Source organism: Phalacrocorax carbo, chromosome Z (genome assembly GCF_963921805.1).
Source record: "Phalacrocorax carbo chromosome Z, bPhaCar2.1, whole genome shotgun sequence".
Lineage (NCBI taxonomy): Eukaryota > Metazoa > Chordata > Aves > Suliformes > Phalacrocoracidae > Phalacrocorax > Phalacrocorax carbo.
Window position 1 is genome coordinate 61,225,363 of NC_087548.1, and position 24,781 is coordinate 61,250,143.

Below are 24,781 nucleotides of genomic sequence, written 5' to 3' on the forward strand. Positions count from 1 at the left end.
TGAAAAACAAACTACTGGAACTACTTTTGTCTTGTTCTGAAATCAACAATTATTACAGTGTGTCTTGGAGATAAAGTCCCTGAGTCTGCTGATAAATTGATACTGCATCATACTCTTGTGAGAGTCCTGTCCTGCGTTCCCAAGAAGCAATGATTCTATTAGTCTGCCAGAGGTTATACTTCCCAAATGGCAAAAGACTTGCACTCACTGGACTTGGTGGGGAGGGAGGCTGTTTGAACCTCTTGCCATTCAATTTAAGCTGTCAGCTGTTGATGAAGTGTATGTCAACAATGTGAGTGGCAAGATTTCCTAGCTATTTCCATGTACAGTGTTTCCTGGAGACCGCATTGCAGGGGAATGTGATACATGACCAACTAACTGAATTGGCTGTCTGTACCAACTTGGATTTTGTAGTAGTATTGTTTGGTACAACATGGTGAACCTAGGAGTAAATAAGACTTAACAGTATCAACCATGCTTTTTAGTTTTTCCCCCTCTTTTTGGTTCTCTCCCTCCCCCCCTCCCCCCCCCCCCAATTCTGAACCTTCATGTAGCTGCCTGCGGAGTTTCAGTAGTGAGCTCCATTGCACACTGCAAGGATGGTGTAAGGCATCCCATCTGAGATGAAGATACTATGATATTGAAAGATTTTTAGAAATCATTGATTTAGGATCACTTTTCATGCTAATCCAACAACACTTATGAATTGCCCACAAATTACTTTGTCAGCTAAAATGGTATGATATCCTTCTTATCAGGCTAGTCTAATAACTTAGCAGACACGTTTTCCACTAGTTGAAATATTCAGGTTGCCTAGGGGATTAATTCTGAGTCAGATGCACTGTAATCAATGATTTCTTCAAAGATCTGTCACAGTACCAAGAGGCTTAGTGACATCCACCTTATAAAATAAAGATTTATTTTTCCAAATAGAGAATAAAAAATAATCTGAGCTATTATCCTTACTTTGGTATCTATGAGCATGTTTTGGCATAAGGTTGTAATTAACAAAAGTTTTGGCATAAGTTGGGTTTATCCTGTTAGGTCGAAAATTTGTGATCTTTTTTGAGAAAGAAAATTCTGATTTACCTTTTTAAGATTTTGTAAGTTGGTTACCTTTTCAAAAATTCACTTGCCAGGCGGTGTACCTACTGCTTTCTCAACACAGCACTGTAATGTAGAAATTAAAGCTATGTTAGTAAGTTTAATATGTGATAAAGAGTAATGTATAAAGGTCAAAAATTCTTGGCAGAGTAGTGTGTGTGTTACTGTATTTGGTTGAAAGATGACAGCAAGGATAACTTGCCTGAGAGGAAACTTTGTTGGTCTGATATGCCAAAAGGGGAAAGCTGTCCTGATGATGTGAAGCAATTGGTTAAAGCTTCAAATAAAAGGAGCTGTATCTTTCTAAGCTTAAAGGTGACTATATTGGGGTAACGTTTTAATATTCTCATTTGGCAACTTTAACTTTGGTGGGTGTTTGTTGGGTTTTTTTGACCTGTTGCACATGTTGGTACAATCATTCTAAACAGCTGTCCAATAAGGAAAGGATGGTCTGACAGCATTTGACATTTTAATAATATGCATTTTAAATACCTTTTATGCTTGCATGAGTTCTGAGGCTTATATATTTCTAGATGTATACTTAGTTTAAAAAAAAAAAGACAGTTGAAACAAGGGTATTTTCAGTTGTCACCGGGGGAAAAAGTGCTTAAAGAAAACAAGAAAATAGAGTAACATTTAAAATTAAGCCAAAAATATTTGTGGCAGTCCATACATTGTTAACAAGCACACTTGTTGCCTGGGAGGGTAGAGGGAGAGGACCAAACCAAAAACCAAAGCCAAACCAAGAGTTTAGTTTTTTATCGAATGAAATAGTGATAGGAATATGCACGACCTTGTTATGTTTTTGTTGAAATGAAATCTCTGTATTAGTAATTTTAAAGGGAGGTAGACAGGATGAATGGTTATTCAATCAAGCCTTAAGACTCTTCCCTTGTGTTAAGAAACAACACTTAATTAAGCACTTGCATTACTGTGCGAGAATACAAGTGGTTCGAAGATTAGAAATCCATTTGAAATAATACGTGAAGAGCTGCACTCTTAGTTTCCAGTACCCTGGCTGCTTAGGCTGAATACAGCCTAATGATTTTTTTGAAAATTAAAAGTGTTAATGGCAGCGTTCAGCTGCCTGATCAATTTACTAGATTTCAGGTGACCTGTAACTGCCATGAATATGTTCTGTGTGTAGTAAACTCAAGGTCATTCTGACTAAATTGAATAGGTATTTAAAAAGTATTCTCTCTCTTGATTTTCATGATGGAATTGCTCTTGCAAAGGCAATTAAATGCTTGGCTGTCATAAGGTATCTCAGGCATCTGAATCCTGAAACATCAGTTAAAAATAATTCTGGCAAAATTGGTGACTTCAGAAAGGACAAAAGCAAGATACATTCGTTCTGCTTTGTTAGCTGTGCAACTACTTTTATGACCAAACCTGGCAAATTCTGCACTGAAAATGTCTAATCGGAGAGAAAGTGTGGGGTGTGGAATAATTAACAGCACCTTGGTGTCTTATTTCCCATTCTTCCTCTAAGAAGACAGTAGTGTTCCAGAGATTTCCATTTTACTGTGCAAGTTTTCTATTTCTTGTGTTAATTACGCTACATGCGGGCTTATTGCAGAACTGACTTCCTGCACTGGCAGTCGACATTTTACTAAAAGTTTATATGGGAACTCTGAAAACAAACAACAAATAAGCTAAGGGATGAATGTCTGTTTTGATGTAAAGGGTAGCTCTTTAAAACTGTAGTTCACTTTTGAGTTATAAATTTTCATTATTAAGGAAAAAAAAGCTTTGATTTGTAATTAATTGCACTCTAAAGCTTTCTGTGGAATTGATCTTTATTTTTCAAAACTCAGTTTTGACTGCCATGCTTCTGAATTCAAGTTTTTCAATAACTTGTTAAATTTCAAACTTCTAATCATTACTTTTTCAGTACATAAAAATTCGTATAAATCAAACTTTTTTCGGTTTTTGGTCTGTCTTATTGTTGATAAACTAATAATGGTCTGTTTTAAATATTTTTGTTTACTGACTGTCTTTGAAATTGCAGTTGCAAAATTAAACCAGTAAATAGGTTGATTCAGTTTGTAGTATTTGTAGAATCTTTGCACTTTCTCAAAACTGCACAAATTTAGGATTTATTGGTTCAGTGCACAGACTTTCAACAGGTTTTGTTGGGCTTTGCAGTGCCAGGACAATCAGACTGTGAAGGTGTTTGCTTCAGTTGTGATAAAAATTATAACATTAAAATGAAAAATCCCACAGTTAGGAGTTACAAGAAATTTCTGGGTTCCTCTGAAAACACTGTTTATAATGGAAGTGTCATATGAAATGCAGAAAGAATAGATTAACTAAAGATACCTTGGGGAAAGGAAAAAAACCTGGGTGTTTTTCAAAAAAGAGAAAGTGATCATTGTGAAGGAATATGCTAGTAAAGAATTGAATACAACTGAAGATCTGCATTGTATGCATGTACTTGTGAAGCAGTTTTGGAAGTAGAGGATACACATCTTCAGTATATTAGTATATTTGTGTATTATTTCTTTTTTTTTTCCAGGCACGTGCCCCTTCAGCCTTTTTACTGGAGTTGCTTTGAGGCAATACTGTAGTTAGTCCAAGGCTCTCAAGGCACAGACTGAAGTGATATGGCATACTTAAAGTCTTTCTGCTCTTCTGAACCAGATTTTTTTTCCCTTCTAAATGCAGATTTATAAAGCCTGCACTACAAGAGGAACAAGGAAAGGATTTTAGTGAAGGTACTTCCTGATCCTGAAAAAGTCAGGGGGCTTCAAGCCCATCTTGGACTTCAGAACACCTCACAACTTTGTGGTAAAAGAAAAATTTAAAATAGTGCCTTTGGACTTAATCCTTTTATCCTTAATTGGAGAGTAGTTATGTGCTCCAGGTTAGGATATGTGTGCCACTAGAATCCATCCAAATCATAGGAAGTATGTGTATCTGGCATATGTAGTAGGTACATAACATTTTAAAAGTCTTGTCCTAGGTTGATGTTGGTTTTTTGTGTCCTCAAAATTTATAGTTCTTACTGTGCTGTTGTCTGTGTTTATCGTGAATGCTGTTTTCTTGAGGGTGTTCCATGGTTTGTTCTTGAGAAAAGTATGCAAACATCCTGTTCCCTCTGAGAGTAGAGGGATGGAATATGTGCCTATTATCTGCCTAATTCTCTGCCTTTTGCGTGAACAGTAGATATTATCAAGATATATCTGCAGAATTATAAAAAGTGAATTGACAGGAATTTGTGTGAATTCTCTCACCTTTATTAACAAATCTTAAGTTTGACTTTGTCATTAGGAAGGGCATTCCTGGAGTGATTCAGAATTCTGAAATGTCAAGCTAAGATAATGGAACTTTTTTTAAGCACGGTATCATTGTTTTTAATTATTTGTATGTTAATCAGAACTGTCGGCCATTACTGCTGTTAGAAGGAATGTGTAATTTTAACATTATAACGCTTTCTAAACTGAGCATTTAATTTCCTCTTCAAATGCTGTTGTTGTAGCATAATTCTATTTTGTGTTAGTTAAAATTCTGCTGAATTCCTGTGAAATTACTTATTTATTGATATCTCTTTTTTTAAATTTCTTGATGTCACCTGTAATTTTAAAATGGAAAATTGATCTGTGGATAATAGATTCTGTTTCCACTCTTGTTTTTATACCTTATGAAAGCAACACATGTTGTGCGCTTGTAGTTTCAAATTGAAATTAAATTCCTACTAATTCTTCTGCACAATTTTTTTCATAAACTGGAAAAGTTGTCTTATTTAGGAAGAGGCAAAAATCTTTATATTTGTTTATATGTGATAATATATGAGTAAATATATTCAAGATTAATATTCTACTTTATAATAAACAGTTTATTTGTATTATAGGAGTTGCTGCTTAGATGTAAATTGATTTTTTTTTTTGGTTACATCTGTGACAGTACTGCTAGTCCTAGTTCGGATTCTTTAATTTACAAGAAGTTTAGCTGGTTGTGATGCGGAGAACCATATTAGGATTATTTATCTTATCTTATCCAGTTAAGTAAGCTGAAAAATCTCCTTAGACTTTATCCAGTCAATGAAAAGCCCCTTGGGAAGATACTGGAACCTCCTTTTGGGGAGAACTTGCTTTTTGTCCACTACAGAGGAGGGACTGTTTGCTTACCTTGAATTTTTATTAAACTACCGATATTCCCAGTGCCCTAAATTTCATGTTCACATCTGACAGTATATGTAAGACTGCAACTTTTTAATCATAAGGTTTTCCTTACAAAGGACTTTTCTATTTAATTAAATGTGTAGGACTGTACAGTTATGAACGCTAATGGTTTCAGCATCTATTCTGTCTCGTAGGAGGTGAACATTAAAGCTGTAGCAATTACTGAAACTAAGTGTTGTAATATAATTAGGTGTGTTGATGCAGTTCAAAGCACACTTTCACTGTAGTTTCATTTGGTGCTCAGAGCTTAACTTGGTATAGCTTTTTCTGAAAGTTCATTCTCATAATGTACAGATTAAATTAAAAAAAAAACAACAAAGCAGCACACTAACCCAAACAGAAATATTGAAGTAGACCTGATCCCCTTTAGTTAAAACCGGAAAGCAAAAAAGCAGACCTGGCACCATGATTTAATTCCACACTTTCATTTCATTTCTAGTCGGTTTATTGTAAATGCATTTTTTGCCAGTGCTACCTTCACTGAGTTAATACACAAACTTGCTGATTGCCTAGCTATTACTTTAATGTTCATTGGTACATATTGGATATCACATATTATCAACTTTTATCCATGGGTGTCCATCTGAGCATGGTGGATTTTTTTGTGCAAAGTGAGGACAAAAACAAGCAAGAATTTCTTTAGTTCAGATCATAAAATCACAAATTGTTTTCTGTTTGTATCAATCATGCTAATAGAGTGGAATGTAAATAGATTATAAAATTTGAAACAAACACTTTATATCGCTTTAGAATTTAAAACCATCTTAGTAAACTGGAGCCAATATTTTGTAGTCAGTGAAATGAAGCAAGCAAGTGGAGCTATTACACACCACATGGAAAACTAGTATGGGGTCTAAGCAAATAGACATTATTGAAGCAGAAAAAGTCTAGGCATTACTGAAGATCAGATTGAGAGATTTACTTGGATGATGTCAGAGGCAATTTTGCCTTTGTATGGTTTAAATGGAAATGTTCTCTGTAAAATACAGCTGAGATAGTGTGCTACACTCAGAATGATGAAGGTTTCATCAAAAATATAGTATCTAGTTTTAGAAAACATACTTCAAGAGATGAGACTTTGAGAAAGCTTAACAGGAAAATAAGAGTTTTCCTATCTAAGTTGAAGAAAGCAACCAAAGAGCTGTTGAAAGAGTATTATATGTTTAGTTTGAAAAGGCTGATAATGAGCACCATAATTCTGTAAATACATAAAGGTTTCTTACAAATAGAATCAGTTGTATTATACTTGCAGTGGAAAATGTAAAGTAATTAAAGTAATTTTTATATTAGCAAAATCGGTGCTTGAGCTGCAAAACAGTGTGAACAGTTTGGATGTTTTCAAGACTAGTAATCGTAGCATTTGTCAAAGGTTGTCCTACTGAATGCTCATTCTGGTTAAGAGGACAAACCACAGCCACCTTCCAGTCCACTCTTTTTGATTAATGTCTAGATTTGCCTTTTGTCTCTTGAATTTAGTCTTTGATCATAACAAACCAGCATATTTTGCAGTACCCGTCATGGCTTAAGGTTATAGGCTAGTCTGGTTTGTACATACTGTCTTTTGACAACTGGAACAAACAAGAATGGACTGATTTAAGGCATGGAAGACTTTCCAGTGACCTGAAATGTTACCTGATGCTTGTATGAGAACTAGTTGCTCTAATGAGAGAACAGGTCTTGTTATAACTGCTGTCCTTAATGCACAAGCACAGCAATTTTGGCTCAGTTTGTCACACAGGCAAAAGGAATTTCCTGTTCAGGATAAATAGGTTTTTTCCTCTGACAAATGTTATTTTGGCACTTGGCAGATCTGCTATAAAAGGAAGAGTGTTTCTGTATGTCTTTTGATGAAAGAGCTGTCTGACTGCTGGTTATTTTAACAGTTTTACACATTAAATGTTTGCAGAGTCATACATATTTTTTTTTCTTTTTTACCATTGATAAGTAGGTTTCTGATGAGAAGTGTTAAGCAGAGTAATAACTACTTAAATTAGTAGCAACAGATCAGTTCTCCATAGGAATGCAAAGGTCAAGATACTTGCTAATACTGGAAAACTCTGGATTTTCCCTCTACCTCTCCGTGACCCCTGCCCCATATATGTAGCGTGTGTATGTATCCAGTTATAAAAGAAATATCCTAAATCTGTAACAACAGACTTCTGTAAATTATTTGATATGGTTGACATGGAAGTGTATTTTCCCTCTGGGGGGGAAAAAAGTGCTCTGATGCAGAATTATTCCATTTTATGCGTATTACTGGTTTTGCTTCCTTTCTGAATATGAACTAGGAATAAATTTATTTTTGGATTATTGGACAAGTATCCATGCATATCTCTTCAGAAATACATTAATTCCGCAGGGGCTTACGGACTTTTTAACTCAAAATTTACTGACAAATTGATTTCCACATTGTTTATTCCCTTATTTTTTGGTAGGATTTGCCACTATTAAAAGAAATTTGTGACCCAAATGTCACTGATAATAGTTCAAGATACACAGAGGCTTGAGCATTCAGTGTTTTGAATAATATATATTAGAAAAAGTATAATTTGGATGAAATGAGGATAACTCTTTACATTTCAGAAATATTCATGTGGCAGAGAGAAAAATGACAATCATAAATACCTGCAGAGTCAAATTTGCTATAAAACAAGCATGAATCAGAGTTGAATACCTTCAGAAACTGGATTGGTCACATGATTTTCATGCATGAGATCTTTAATTACTTTGTCCAAAACTTTCTGTTTTACTTAACTTTCTTACTAAATAGATTTTGAATAGGACTGAAAGGTGTCTTGAAATGCTGTGAAAGATATAGTTCTAAAGCTCAATTTCGTAACTGATAAGAGTTGTAGAAAAAAGCATTAATCTTCCATCAAGGAGAGTGTCATGATCATGAGCCTGCACAGTTGGCATTTGATTAGTCTTGTTCCTAAAAGAATATTAAGAATGTGGCTTGAGATATACCAGAAAATGCCTGATATTTCAAAAACCAGAGGAGCGGCATGAGCAGATGATTTCAGAAGATATCCTGAATCCTTTTTCTTAAAAAAAACCCCAACATTAAGTTCATTGAAGGGCACTTCAAGTTGTATATGTGGCATTTATATGGCTTTTCTTTTTAAAAAAAAAAACAAACTTACAACGTACAGCATAAGTCACATAATACAGATAGTCTTTTTTGGTATTTTTGGGAGCTACCATGCCAAGTGATGCTTCATGCAATTTAACTACTAATCCCTAGTTCATTTACACCACATACATATGAGTGTTTACTAATTAAACAATGTTACTATCTACTGACTCCTGTCACATTTTTCAAAGTAATTTTTTCATGCGTATTTTCAGACATAGAACAGTTTCAATTCTCTCCTGGTCTGGAGAGTTTTTGTTTTACCATCCCACTGAGATGACTTTGTTTAGAATTCTAAAATTTTAGTCCAGCAATGTCTATCAACTGCCGAGCTCTCAGAATACCTTTCTAGTTGAATTCTTGTTTCTAATCAACCAGTCCTTCTGGTGATTTTTAACATATGTAAAGTTACTTCAATTACTTTTCTATAGGGCTTAGAGCATTTTAGTGTGTATTCATGATTTTTCCCTCCCTTTCACTCCCTGCCATCCCTTTGATATTTCAGGATAATTTACATGCTTCCGTTTGTTATTTTTTGTTAGTCAGTGGAAGACCATTTGGCTTCATGGCTTGTATCTTTTCTCAATTTTAGATGTAAAGTAGATGTAGATGTAGCAGGTCTGCTTTTTTCACCACTAAGCTATTTTTTAGCTTAACCTCTAATAGAAGAGGGGGAGAAACTAGTCAGCTTTGAAGGTGCTGTTCATGTAACTTTGCAATGAAATTGTGCATATATGCCCAGAGAACTGGTTCTGATGAGCTGTAATGGGAAATGCTTTAATCTGTCTGCAAAGGTTTGTCAGAGAGATTCTAGTAACATTGTAGAGAGCCTCAAGGAGTTGGTTCTCAAAGCAGACTTGAATAATGGTCCTCCACCAAGCAATGAAAGCTGTTTTAAGCTGTTGTGAGTCCAAGTGTCTTGAAGAGGTGGTGTTCTGAATAATCCATTGTCACTGATGATTACATTCACCAGTAATGAGTTCTGGTTTCTCATGTTGTTTGAATGCATTACTTGTGAAGGCAGTATTGAATGAACAAGAATAGTAATTGTGTTGCAGGTGTTACCAACAAATGTATATCTGTAGCAATATATACGTATGCCCATATGTTTATGCATATTTGTGAAACAAACAGAACAGTGGTCTGAAATACCATAACTTTTCAGTTTAAGAAACAAAATTTACAGTAGCATTCTTCTAGAAGACAAAGATTAGAGATCTGAATCACCTTTATTTACATTTTTGCTGTGAATATAGCTACACCAGTTCACATGTTTTCTTGATAATTTAATAAAGCATTTGAAATAATAGTGGGGGGTGGCTTTTTTCAGCTCCAGCTGAAAAAGTTTCACAGCAAGTTAAATCTTTACTGCAGGAAAGACTATTCAATATATTCTTTGATTCTTGAATGTGTATGTTTAATAGAAGGGTTTATTAACAGTGTATGATAGGTTATATAGGAAAAATTATTATGCTTATATGAATCAAAGATAATTATTCTGGGTTTCAGAGACCCAGAAGAGTATGGGGTAAAAAAACTCAAGGCATATCTTTCCAAAAGTGTCTGAAAAGCAGGTGGCAGGATTTGCTTTTCCGAAATTGCCAATATTTGCACATCAGAATGCATCCAATTTAGGATTAAGAGCTCAAATCTGCACCTGTTTCCCATTTTTTGAGGGCTGAGAGCAGTTTACTCCTGCTCCCAGTGCACAGATGTAATACGTGGTCTCTGTGTGAATAAATTGGCCGTGGTTTTATCTGTAGAAAGTTATATGATTACCTTTTATTTCAATGCAGTTTTATTACTGTAGTTTCAGAATTCTTTGATTTCTTGAATAAATGAGAGAAATGATGGCTGACACTTGGCCATAATGGTGTTTCTAAAGTAAAATATTTTGGGTGAAATTTTTCATCTGAATTTTAACAGTAGGCATTAAAATGCCTACCCTTTTATTTGGATAAAAGATGTGAGCTTTTTGTAGTTTTCTTGGTGCTGTTGCCAAAGACCAGTGATCTGAATAATGAAAGGACAATAATTGCTTGCTGCTTCTGAAAGACAGTAATACTCATATTTTGCCTTAAAATCTGGAATAGAAAACCTTCGAATATTGTCAAGTTGCTTCTCTGTGTAATGTAACCACAGTACATTAAGCAGTTGTACTCTGCATTGTGGATGACATTTTTTTTAATGATACAGCTTAAGTGAAGTGTAGCTCTTTTGTTTCATAAAGAATTTAAAATAGTTATGGTGGGATGTTGTTTAAGGGTGGGAGTTGAATGATCCTTCAGAGTAATGTGATGTAATTACATTAGTCAGTGCTTTTGTATATGCACAAGAATTATATTTTGCTAAGTATAAATACTTCAGTTCTGCTGAAATAAAATTTGAAAACAAAATATTAGCATCTAGGCAAAATTCCTGCATTTCAACTGCTGAAAGTCTGCTCTGTCATTACTAGCTTCATCTGACTGCCTTATTACCATACATATATATAATGCACTTACGATACATTGATTCAAGAAGGTAAAAAACATTTGTACTTTGGTACAAGAGCTTTGTTTTATCCAAATATTTAAAAAAAAAAAAAATGTTGTGAAATATAATGGTAATATGGTAGCTCCTAAGGTCTTTTGTCATGGGTAAATTTGTCATGTGACTAATTGAAGTTGTGTAATATGTTTATATCAATGGGAAGATGAACAAAGTTTCTGGAAATATTTTCACATTAATGTGTTCTTTCTTTGGCAGATAATGTAAATTTAATGAGGTATAACATTACTAGAAATTAATTGTATGCATAAGCTTGTATTATACTTGGAGGCATAAGAACTGAGGAATTTCACTGTATAGAAAAAATAAAAAGATTTTTGTAATGTTCTGTTGATGGATAAGAATATTTCTTCTGAGCTTTGGTGTTGGATCATTTCTTAGATCTGTATTGCTTCTGACACGGTTCTTATGCTCTTTTTTCACAGTGCATGAGAAATTCTTTAAAAATATTTAATTTTATTTTGTTGTCTTCCTACTTTTTAGGGGTTCAAGATAGAGGGCAGTGTTGGTTCAGTTTGGTTTTGTTTCGACAGCTGTTATAAAGAAATTATATTAACATTTAAATTAAAATTTTATCTAAAAGAACACATCTTCAGTTAAGCAGAAGTGTAAAATTACCTACCCAGTCTAGGGTAGGATCTCACAAAGTCTTGCACAAGTTCTTAAAGACTCCGAAAGCTGACCAAGAGTACGGTTAACTATTGTGTTTTATAGGAATTTAGGAGTCTTCAGCATGAAACAGGACAAAAAAGAGCATCCTAAAGTGCTTTAAGTTGTGTTAGAAGGCAACTGACCACGGTTAGAGGCACTAATAACCAAGGAAAGTAGTTGTTATGCACAGAGGTCATGATTTAACAATAATTCAGCATGGGAATATTCATCAAAAGAGTTGAAAGGAAAATAATTTTTATGGGAAGGTCATTCTGTATGCAGGTAGTCTAAAGGTTCTTGATAGAAAAAGCTAATATAGCCTCTGATTTTACTTTATTCAACTAATGAGAAGTTGGATTTGACCTTTCCTACTGATTGTGAGGTAATAGGTCAGCAGTGAAGGGCTATGGGATTGAAGATGAACAGCCTAATTTTGATGCAGGAAAAAAAGAGGATGGCAGTGGAAAGATAAGGGAAAAATGGTAGCCTGTTTAGGGTTCATAAGGATTCTGAGTATCTGTAGAGTGAATATGCATTTGTTAAAATTAGAGTAGCATTGCAAAAAAATCAAAGGGCAGGGTGGACAGTGAGTAGGTGGGATTTTTGAGCAGTATGGAGAAGGAAGAATTTTCCTTGTCTCTATTGCATTCATAGTTTAGTAATGATTAATTAGTCTCTCTGATTTTACACCTGGAAGAATTAAAGTCAGAATGTGAGATTATGGAAACAGGTTCAAGCTACAGGTGAGATTTCTAGTTTGGGCAGAAGGAGACAACTCTAGATGAATTGGCTTGATCTGTGAAGGTAGTAATTGAATTTGAAGGTTAAGGTATGAAAGGAAAAGAAAACCATAGACAAAACCCTGAGGAAACTGCATAGAAAACGGAGCAGAGAATGAGGAGAATCTAAATAGAAGAAATGTTGGAGGAGTGATTTGATAAGGAAGAAGTAGATATCATGGAAACTGTTGAAAGATAAGATTTCATGAAGTAAACTGTTTACAGTGGGTCGGGTCAAGGAGGTTGAAGACAGAATAGCGGTTCTGCTGCATATCTAAGAAGATATTAGAAATTTTGGCAAGAACGTTTAATGTTTTTCATTAAAGACAATTTTTTAAAGGATGAAATGAACAAAGGGAGACTTTAGGGAACAGTTGTAAATACTGCTTACTTTGAGCTTGGCAATGAAAAGCCAAGCAGTACAGTGATAGTCCAACACATGTATGAGGCACAAATGTTCTAGTATAATTTTATTTTTCTATGATGAACAACATACAAACCTGTAATAAAACAGTTTATATATAGAGAGAGAGAGAGAGGCTAAAAAAGTTCAGTTTCAGGGCTGATTTTTTTGGTTAGTAACATAATCTGTGCTCAAATGGAAGAACAGGCATAAGGTTACATAAAAATTAGTTTTTCTGTATGTACCTAATAGAAAGATTTCAATGTACGTGCAGACAGTAGCCATAGGGAATTTTGGTGAATTCTAATTTAAATAATATTTAACTTCAGCAAAGAGAAACTAGTTGTTTTAAAGATACATATCAGACATATATATGTGCAGCAGGTTTTGTTTGTTACTTCATTGTTCTAAATTATGTTAAAGGGAAAGCAACTGTGAATAAGAATTTTAATAGTTCATCCTGAAAAATACATTTACAATACCCTTAAATATCCCAGTTGTGCTTGCAACTCTTACTAACAATTCTTTAGTAAAGATGGTAAATTGATGTGTTTTTATTGTAAGGTATTTTCAAAATTCCTTGGAAAAATAGTAGTATTAAGAAAAGAAGATCTGCCAAGAATTGATGTTAAATATCTGTTGTTTCCTGGTTATGTTTTGCATTTTTTTTGTTGTGGTATGTACCTGTTGTTCTAACATTGTTTAATGCTCTGTATGTACCATGTATGTGCAATAATATAAAACCTGAAGGATGAAGCTTGTTTGCCAAAAGGTAATTTGGCAAATATGTTTTTGCAGGTACCTTTTAATATATAATCCTACGGAACAAGAGCGATTTTCAGTAGTCTCCGTCAATGTGAATTCACCTAGAGTTAAATTACTATCTCCTTTGGGAAAACCTGTTACTGTCCAGATTAGTGCTGTTTGGGAAGGAGCAACTACAGTATCACATGAAGCATATCAGGTATGCTACTTTAAGTAAGAAGCATTAAAGTATTTTTTTGACAGATATTGTAGCTTCACAGATGAAAATGGAAAGCATACTTCAAATATTGGCAGTTCTCTCTTCTGCAGCTAATGCCATTAATTCAGTCATTTTAAGGAAAAAAAATTTATTTAGGATTAATGTTTCTTAAACTGATAAGTTTTTAAACTTTTGTGGTATGGTGTATTACATTTAAAGGGTCAGTTTCAACTGTATGAACAGAAAATACAGAATTGGTGTCTTCCCCCGACTATCTAAAGCTGCTTTGTCCTTCAAGTGATAGTCCATACAGACAGTCACACAGTCTGTATGTGCTTAATACTCCAGCTGGAAGATTTTGCAGGTGCAATGGCTTAAGCTGTTAGATTCTGATGATTTTTCTTTTTTGCCTTCCAGATACAGAGGCAGGATAGTAATCTCTGTTACTCTTGTACTGAAGCTAGGCAGATGACTTTGAGTCCCCCTCGTGTTTTTGGTTTTAAACAAAGTTTCTGAGAATTTTTGAATCATGCATCATTATAGAAGATTGTCCTCAATGATCACACTTCAGAAACTGTATTTTGTTACAGTACTGTTGTATTACTAAGAACGTATAAGCTCTAGTTTTTTACTTTCAGGCTGATGTTCTTAGATTCCTTTTGACTTGGGAGCCAAGTTGAACTTGTTTCAGGAGAGCATTCCTGTGAAGATAATCCAATAAGTGTCTCTCAGTTGTCCTTCAAAGGGATAGTTATTGATAATTGTGGCTTAACCCCAGCTGGCAGCTCAGCCTCACACAGCCACTCACTGCCCCCAGTGGGGTGGGGGAGGGAGTTAGAAGGGTAAAAGTGAGAAAACTCCTGGGTGGAGATAAAGACAGTTTAATAGGTAAAGCAAAAGCTGTACATATGAGCAAAGTGAAATAAGGAATTAATTCACTCCTTCCCATTGGCAGGCAGGTGTTCAGCCATCTCCAGGAAAGCAGGGCTTCATGCTTAATGGTTATTGGGAAGACAAAACACCATGATACCAAATATCTCCCTCCCCTTCCTCCTTCTTCCCCCACCATTACATGCTGAGCATGACATCATATGGTATGGAATATCCCTTAGGTCAGTTGGGGTCAGCTGTCCCAGCTGTGTCCCCTCTCAGCTTCGTGTGCACCCCCAGCCACTTGCTGACGGGATGGGGTGAGAAGCAGATAAGCCCCTGATGCTGCATAAGCAGTGCTCAGTGATAGCTAAAACATCCCTGTGTTATCAACTTTCTTGATATAAAAATATAGCACTATATGAGCTACTTTGAAGAAACTTAATTCTATCCCAGCCAAAACCAGTACAGTAATTAACAGTTAATTGCCTGAAGAAGAAGAAGAAAAAATATTACCTGTACCTCAAATTCTAAGCAAATTGCTTTGGAGATTTACCTTGTATGTTACTCTTCTGTGCAGGTTACTTATAGCTCCTAAATAACCAGAGTCTAAAAATGAGACAGTTGCCTTTTTTTTTTCTTATTTAAATTTGTGGATTTAAAATGTAATTTAAGTGATAAGCAGGGTCTCTGCACACTTGATAAGCTACACATGTATCTTCAGTGCACAGCAAATTTGCTCATAACAGCACATCACAGCTAACATTCTTTTTCAACAAGACTCCATCATTATTGCATTAATATAACAGTGGTCTTGATGCTAAGCAAATTAGCAGTGCAGACATTTTTGTTTGCTAGTTCTTAACATGCTTCAGCTGTTAATTTTGGTATGTCATTTGTAATTTCATATTCATTTATGGAATATGGAAAAAATCAGCCATCCTAAAATTATTGAATCAAAAGGAGTTACTCTGAGGATAAGATTAATATAAAAAGTTTATATATTTCTGTTTTTAATAATGGCTCCTTCCTTGCTCCCAACAGATCTCTTTTGTGGCACATCTACCACCTCTGGGGCTTGGAGTTTACCAGCTTTTGGAAGTTCAGAGTTCAGAAGCAGTTTTAGCAGACTATAATATATACATAAGGAGTAGTAGTCAGGAGAAGCCAGACAGACTTTTCAAGATAAAAGAGATACAGAATTCTGTGGATAATATAATCTTAGAAAATTCTTACATGAAACTGTGGTTTTCTGGAATGTCTGGATTACTGGAGGTATGTTGCATTATATTCCAAAACACTGTTTTACTTTTTTAAGAACTTCTGTTCTTATTCATGGAAAACTAAATGTGTCAATGATTTCAAACATGATTCTCTGTCCTTAGAAAATAAATACCAAAGAGGATGGTAGAAATCATCAAATTAAGGTGGAGTTTGCTTGGTATGGAACTACAAATAACCGGGATAAAAGCGGAGCTTATCTCTTCTTACCAGATGGAGATGCCAAGGTAAATCTTCTATTTACAGAGAGATTCTAATCTTGAAGTAGCTTGAAGCATTCTGCAAATACGGATTGGAAGAGCTAGTTTTCCCCCACACTGAAATACAGCTTTCTGGCTACAAATAATGTTATCAGTTATTGAAATAATTGGCAGAACTTCATACTTAATAACACTAGGTTTGGGTAAAAACACAACATTCATTTGAATGTGTATAAAATATAGAGAATATTGATGATTCACCAAAAAAATAAGATGCTAGCCTTGCAAGAAATCCAGCAAGATATGTCCGTATTAAAGAGGCATTTGGACAACATTCTTCATAACATGCTTTTACTTTTGTTCAGCTCTGGTCGGGCAGTTGGACTAGATGATCATTGTAGGTCCCTTCCAACTGAAAATACTGTTTTCTCTTCTCTTCTACTCACTATCAATAAAACTAATCCACTCTCACTTCCTATAGTGAAAATGTGTAGGGCATACTGGTTCATTTCTGCATTTCTTCACTTTTCTGATTCTTAAAACTTCTTTATTGTGAAGGAGGAGCTTTGTGTTCAGAGTGTAATACTTCTTTTAGCTGATATTAACATATGTAGTTTAATACAGTAATTAAGTTACTGAGTCCCAACTGATGAATGTAAAGATGGAATAGCAAGCAACCATTCTGATTTAGTTGTCTAGGGTTATCAGTATTTTTAGCTGCTTAATTACTGGAGGGCAACAGCATACTCCTATTAGTTTTCAGATCGGAAATTCAGGAATTACAGTGTTCTTACACTTAATTACCGTATGGAATCTACTGTACCACTTTTGGAACCAGAAAGGAGATATTGGAGAAAGCAAATTATGAGATAATGAACACATTTAAGAAGCTGGCTAGCTTGCATCATAGTTCTTCTTTCCAGTTTCTCCTGGGAAAACTTAAGTTGCATATATAAGGCCAAGTGGGATTTCTGTGTTTACCATTTCAGGAAATAAACAAGGGTAATTATTTTATTTTTGGTTTTGTTGTCATTCTATGTGTAAATCAATCTGGAAGTGGACAGAACAGTTTCCTTCTAGCAGTCTTTTCTAGAAGCACACATTTTGAGGTCTGAGAGTTGGCAGTTTTAAAGCATGTAGTACATTTAGTACCATAAATATTTGCATTAGTTATATTCATCAGTGTTCACTTATTCTTCAGTTTTAAATGTCAGTGGTTTTCATCTGTGAATAACTGAACAATATCACTTATGTTCTTTAATTTTTACCTTTCATCAGTGCATGGTCACACTTTAATTTTATTTTAGAAGCTATTTCATCTTTTGCTTATAAAAACAATAATCACTAAATCTAACAATTACATCATTTTAACTATACTTGTGAATTATTTGCTTTATAAAAATAATCTGGACACATATACATAGCAAAATGCTATTTTTTGAACAGCAGTAGTCTGTCACATGCCTGCAAGCATAGTTAGAAAATAAGGTACATACTGAACTTTAATGAAAAATGAAATTGAAGTACATTTTTACTTAACATTAGAAAGAGTGGTGTTCAGCTTTTGTAGCTTGTTATACAATAAGAATGAAATCATGATACTTCTAACAATTTTGGTTCATTAATATGCCTTAAGGCTCATTTGGCTTGCATTTTAATGACACTAATTATGTTGTCCCACTGGGAATAACAATGTAATTCTATAGTAGTTTCTGAAAGAGTTTGAATTAATGATTTTTGTCTTAAAAGAAATGCCATCTGTTCAGGGTTCTTAGTGTGAGGTGGATTTACTAACATTTTTCTGTCCTTGTGTGAAGTGACAATAGGATGGATTACAGGCAGTTTTCTTGAATTTTGCTTGGGTGCGTTTTTTCCTATCCCACTTGCCCTATGTATGACTGCAAAATTAGCAATGAATAATTGCATTTGACTTTGGGTCATTTTCCTCTACTACAAGTACCATTAGATGTTTTCTTTGCCTTTGTTAACAATTGTTTTGTCACCTGATAAGTATTCTGGTTCCTTTCTTTTCAGTTCTGCAATACTCAGTATGAAGTAGAAGGTAAACTAAAAACCAATAATTTTTTATCACTGCTCTGGAAATAATAGCTATACTAAAGGCTCTATGACACCATGTCAAACATTGCCATGGTGCAACTAGACAGCCCACAGTAAGAACAATCTCTGGGGTTGTGGCATAGTGTCTTGGCCACGGATGGTTCTGTCCCTGCTGTGTCTGAAGGGTGAAAGTAGTTTAGTGGCAGCCTCAGGTCAAGACACTAGTGTGAAGTCCAGGACAATGACACAGAGAAGAGGCTCCATGCTGCAGCTCTAGAGATAAGGCAGTGTGCTCCTATCATGTGTCTCTATTTTCTGCAAAATAGAACAAAAGCAAGGTACCAGGGAAAAAGACAGGCAGTATCTTAATTTTTTTAAAATGTCAGTGCTGCTTAACTGACAATGTTATCAAAACTTGGAAGGGACTTCCTTGGACTTCACAAGGATTATAAACAAAAGCATCCTGCCTATGAAGGGAAAACATGTTTCTATCTTTTGTGATTTTTTTCTGAAGTATGGCCAATTCTGTAAATCTGTTAGATCTGGGAGAAAAAAAAATCAGTATTCAATAAACTTTGAAACAGCTAAGTGTCTATATTTTCTTCTATGTATTCAAGACAAGTCAATATGTGATGACCTACTTACTAACCATGTTCAGTTTCAACAGGGAAAAAACAAAGCAGTTTTTTCCAGAGAGACAGTTTGTGGGATCAATGTGAGCAGTTAATTTTATTATTTTGTAAATCAGTTTTTCAGATTCAAAGTGGTCTTCTTTGATAGACCCAGGCTGGGAAATTGTGATTCTCCCTCAGGCATCTGTGTCTATGCACAGACATATGTACTAGTTGCTGTAGGTACTTATGAACTAACAGAATATATAAGGAAAGAGATTTATTCTTTTTTTGTCCTGCAGGATCTCTAGTGCTAGAGCTTTTCTCCTTTTTTTCCTCTTCAGACTTTGTCTCCATGGTTGGACTTCCTTTACTGATTATGGTCTCTGACTTGTGTAGCTGTAGCTGCTGCTACCAGCTTCAAGAAACTTTTTTCATGACAGATCCATTTTTAGTCCATCAGGATTACCTATTGCCTCTAATTCTCAGAGGAGAACATGTATCTGAGTTACCTAAATGCTTGACCTTCAAACCTAAGGAGAAAATAATGGTACTTTTCTGCATTTTTAAAGTGAGATTGGGATGCTGAACTGTCCACAAAGAGAGAGACTATCCATTTAGAGTATCCCACTGTATCCACCTTCAGGTCTTCCCTCTCAAAAAGGCAAAGAGTTGTCAGTCAAGCATAGTATCCCTACTTTTAATGCTTCCCCTATTTTTGCATACCTTATAACAGGAAAAGGCAAGTACACAGGCACCATTACCTGAAGGGTTCTCACAATACTCAAGAATTCGCTGCCTTTGAAGTGTCTGTTCTTTCCTTGGTGTTATGTATTTTCCTCAAGCATCATACCTATCATCTAAAAATCTTCCCCACATATTGGTGGGATTGGTTTTGGAGACAAAAGTATTAAAATGACAACCATCTCTCATCTGCCATGTCATTCTTAAAACACAGTTCTCAAGAGCTCGTAGTATTTGGTTTCCTCGCACCCCAAAGCCTGGTCTAACCTTGAACTCTGACAAATGAAGGGTAATCTACTACTGAGAAGCAACTTTTCTTGAAGGCTTTGTCTTGAGTTCATTTTTATAATCTTGGGCATATCAAGAGCATTTCATGTTGGAAAACTTTCCTCTGGGCATAGTTTATTTGACTTCCACACCAACAGTGTGCTGCACTGCCAGAAATTTCTAGGCCACATTAAGATGGTTAGTTGTGCTTCACTTGACTACAAGGGGAAAGGCTTATTGCCCATGCTTCATGCCTTCAGGCTGCAATATGCCATGCTAGCTTCTATGCAAGCTAGTAAGCCTTTAAGGAAAGGCATCTCTCTGTTTATTTCTGCCCCTTGGCACTCAATTTGATGCCAAGTATTTTAAGAAATCCTAGGGAGCTGTGGGATATTATTTTGCTCCAAGTATTGTCCCTTACAATTTCTAACTTGGTGGTTGGGGTTTTTTTTTTCCCTTCCTTTGGGGAGGGGTTGAGTTGTCATATTTCTCTTGAGTATGAGTACTGAAAAATTATTTCTGGACCCTTTGACCTATAGTCCTGTTATCCTGTTTCTGAATATACTGCTTTTCAGGCTCAACAAAATCTGCCACAGCAGGCTGCTTAATCTTTCCAGTGGAGCTGAGGGGAACAGATTTTCCAGTGTTTATTCATTTTAACTGTTTAGGAAGTGGAGTCTTGAGACTACCCCGGATATGAGACCAAAATATTTTTTTTCCTAATTTAAGGTCTGTGTAATCATAGCATCCTTCATGCTGGAAGGTCCTTTAGTCCAAGCTCCCACTTAAAGCAGAGTACATACCTAATTCAGACCAGGACTTTGTCCAACTGGTTTTGCAAATAGCTCTATCATTGGCGGTTCCTTCCACTTAGAAAGGAAAGCAGTTTATGCCTGAGTAATAAGAGTCCTATTTCTGCATCTTAGTCAGACTTTCACATCAAAAGTATCTTTATATTTCAGAGCCAGGACCAGGATCATTTCACTGGCCTCTGTGCATCTCACCAAGGATCTTTACAATGATGCTAGAATAAGTGCACATTCAATGCATAATGGTGTTTTCCTGCTTAAAAGCCTGATTCATTGAAATGTTTTCAGGGTGGCAAATCTGGTCAATTATCTCTTTATAAGTTCTGAACTCAATAAGCCTCCAGGTGACTATCATGAAGTCACTTTCTAGGACTAGTACTTTTCCAGGCACTAAATATGATTTACAAGGCTTCTCTGTTCTCCCAGTACCATATTTTTTCTTCATTTTTCCCATTTGCCTAACAATCCGGGAACAACAGGCATACTTGAGATGAGGACTAGAGTATACATCATATCTCCACTCTCTGTATCAGAAAGAACTTGTCTAACCCCCAAAACCACATGATAGCATATGCCTTTGTAACTCTCCTTCCTCACTTGCACCTTTTCCCCACCATGTGTCTGAATTAGAGGCTTGCAAACTGGTTTTGCTACATTTCTCTCAATGCATGTGGTAGTGGAGTATCAAATCACAGTTTTAAAAAATTAAGTAGTTTCAGACAATAACTGCAAAATTACATTTAATTCCTTTTCTTCCCTGTCATCTGATCTTTCTGAATAGTTCAGAATGGGAAATACAGTTCCCTTTATCTTCAGCTGGGGAGCTGATCTGGCTACATGGGCAGCTTGGAGACTCTGGTGTGTGAACTTAGTGTTTGGAGCAATATCCCAGAATCTGAGAACTGTTAAATGCATCTCATGTGAGCTTTCTACTTATATGAGAACAAAGTATTGTGGTAGTTAAACCATTTGCCATAGATTATGAAACTACAGTATCTGATTCTGGTTAGCAAGTATAATTCTGCTAGCAAAAAAGCTCAGTTCAGATGTTTGCAATATTAATACATTACTATGTAATGTTTTCATTCCCAGTTTTTAGACTAGACCTAAATGTAGTACAGTTTAAAAAAAATTAGAAGACTATTTAGTAGTTATTAAATACTTCAATTTATTTGCACTACTTTTATGCAAAACTTTCAAAATAATTATTCTAACTTTGTATTTTCTTTTTGTAGCCTTATATTTTCACAGATCCACCTACCATAAGAGTTGCTCATGGAAGGATTTTCTCAGAAGTTGTATGTTTTTTCCACCATGTGACACATACCATGCGACTGTATAAAGTCCAGGGTAAGAGTTGTAAAATCCTGTCTCTCTCAGCAGTTATTTTCCATCACTACAATCTTGGATCCTCCCTGTCTTTCTAATATCTAAATGCACTTCTGAAGTAGCATTTGTCAGACTCAAGTTTTCCTGCGTCCAGGGCACCATGATCCCTTTTTTAACATCATCCTAGTCATTAAGATGGCATGCTTAAACTCAACAGATATGTTGGAGATACCTGTCATTATTAGGAAATCTTATAGAATAAATTACCTACAAGGGGGTACCAAACTTTACAGGGTCATCTGAAAGCTGTAGGTATCTGTAAATAATGAAAATGAGGGAAAAAAGATATCTTGGAGATAATACAAAAACATAGTTTCTTTCATAGCTTCAAACACATTGATGTAGGTACAACAATATCTTATCTGAAGTCACAAAGAATGTAAAGTTATTTGTTAGTGCCATTAATAGTGAAGTCTGGTTACTCCACAATTGTAGGCATGCTTTAGTTACCTGTGAGCTTCCTTTTTATGTTTTATATACTTGGAAGAGCTCGTGACAGAATTGGCTGTGTCTGTTGAGAGGCACCAGCTCTGAACACTAGCTTATTGTCTCTTAAGACATAACTTCATATCATTTTGCTTGCTTTTCCTTCAGTAAGGCTTTCATTTTTTGTTTCTCTACTGTTCAGCTACTGATTTCCAAGAAAATTCTAGGGAAACAGTTACTTTGAAAACTCTGTACCCTTCCAAACTTGGTGATTAAATTGGCCAGGACAAATGTAGAAGAGGGAGGAAATCATGGTACAATTGTATAAAACTGTTTTTCTGTAGCAACTTGACTTGAAATGCTTAAGTGCATCTTTTTGTAATTGAGGTAGAAAACATACATTTTCAGATGTTTATGTATTTGTATTTACTGGAATTTTTCTGAAATACAGAAGTGTTGGCTATATTTTCAACAATTGAAGGAATTTAAACATGTTTTATATTAGCATTACTTTTACTATAGGTGCCAAAATTGTATGCATGATTTTTTAAATCTTATATATAATATTTAATTATTTTCTAAACACCTTCAAAAACAAATAATAGAGCTATAAGTACTCTGAAAGTCTCCCTTGCTCTTTATCGTATTGCTTTTAGGTTTCAGAGATAGTATTGCCAGTATTACCTACTTTACAGTCCCACAGAACTGATCTGTTTCATTTTTTTAGCTTTAATATATTTCTCTTTAGAACTAAAATTGATCCAGATGCCTCATTTTTTATTACATAAGTGTATACTTTGAAGTTTGAAGTTGCTAGAGTTTACCCACATGCCCTATACTGATCAGAGTTCAGTTGCCAGCTCATCCGATACAGTAATTCTAGATCAAACTCTAGATCACATTTCTTATTAATACAAACCAAGACCTTGTATAGTAATTTGTTGTTGACAATAGTGAAGAAACATTTTTACGTTCAAGATTATATTTTTTGGTTTTATGTGACCAATATGTAAAATGGGTTTAGATGGAAGAACAGTACCTTGAGGTCAACATGTACTAGGTTGACAAAAACATAAAAAGAATGTTGCTTTGCTGTGTGGGTTTCAGAAACTTAAAATTCTTAGCAAAGCGGGAACTTATATAAGGAGGACATTTATTGTAGGGAAGCAAGGCGTAAAGCCTGAAAAGTGTCTCTTTTGAGTAGGGAGAGGTTGTTTGGTTTTTTTTAATGGATTTCTTTGTATTACTTCCTTTTGTTTAGTTCATTAGTAAGTGCCTACGAGAAGTATTATACTTCCATTTCACAGTTCACAGAAAATGAGTGGTCAGTGAAAATCGCTTGCCAATTCCTAACTCATAAGTTTATCTTTTGAGTGCACTATCTAGTTACTTTTTTTTTTTTTGGCAATTTTTCATTCATCACACTGTTTCAATACTTCACCATGATAACTGGATATGTAACGGTGTGAGTCCTGTACCATGTTCCCAGCCTTTACAATGGAAAATGATGCAATTAGCTCAGATATATTTTCTCTGTTTACTTTTATGGTGTGTTTTTATTTTAATTTCTTCATATGAAATGACCTTTTTCAAAGTTTAAAAAGTGATGACTTTGCATCATTGTTTTGCTGAGGTCTGTTTCCTGGGTTTTGTAAGGGAAGTTACTTATATAGCATTACTTCAATTAAAAGAAGGTATCTTGAATTATCTTATGAGATATGTATAGTAACAAAGCATGTGGAGAGAAGTAAATGTGTGTATACATACATGTATACAACGTATACAGGCATTTTCTTTTTAAATAAAGACTTGATACTACTGTTGTAACCTACCTGCTTGCCAGGTGGTGGAAAGCCTGTTCATGTCATTAATCCTTCTGAGGACTATAGCTTCTTCAGCAATTGTGGTAAAACACTGCTTTTGCCACTTTTGGCTTTAGAATTGTGTTCATTTTGAGCAGAAAATACTCTGGCTCTCTTCAGTGTTTGACTGATGAGTGATTTTTAACTTCTGCTTCCATTGTCATCTGGTTTTGATATCAGAATGAGTTTTTTCATCTTTTTATCAGAAGCTTCTTATGTCTCATTATCTTTGTAATTGTATTTTTGTATTAACTCGAATTATGCCATAGGAAAGAGCTGAGAGTAATTCATGCTCTGGTCATTTTAAAATTGTAAACTAAAATACTGTATCCTCGTTCAGTGTACTCATGCTTTAGTAGCCCTACTTTAATATAGTTGGAGAATCTAGGACTAAGAGTGTCAAAAGTGGAGCGTATAGATCTACTTTTTCCAGACTAGGTCTGGGAAAATAGGAGTAATTACCTGAAGCAAAATGTTTTTCTATTTAGCACTGTAG

The 24,781-nt window shown here is 35.0% G+C and overlaps 1 protein-coding gene across 1 annotated transcript in view; it reads left to right on the top strand.

The window, feature by feature from the left end:
• MAN2A1 (mannosidase alpha class 2A member 1) overlaps nucleotides 1-24,781 on the top strand; it is a 124,429-nt gene that overhangs the window by 71,166 nt on the left and 28,482 nt on the right. Inside the window, exons 13-16 of the mRNA XM_064438904.1 lie at nucleotides 13,603-13,768; nucleotides 15,683-15,913; nucleotides 16,024-16,146; nucleotides 21,844-21,958. Of these exons, the coding sequence (XP_064294974.1) occupies nucleotides 13,603-13,768; nucleotides 15,683-15,913; nucleotides 16,024-16,146; nucleotides 21,844-21,958 (635 nt within the window). The remainder of the gene's footprint in view (nucleotides 1-13,602; nucleotides 13,769-15,682; nucleotides 15,914-16,023; nucleotides 16,147-21,843; nucleotides 21,959-24,781) is intronic.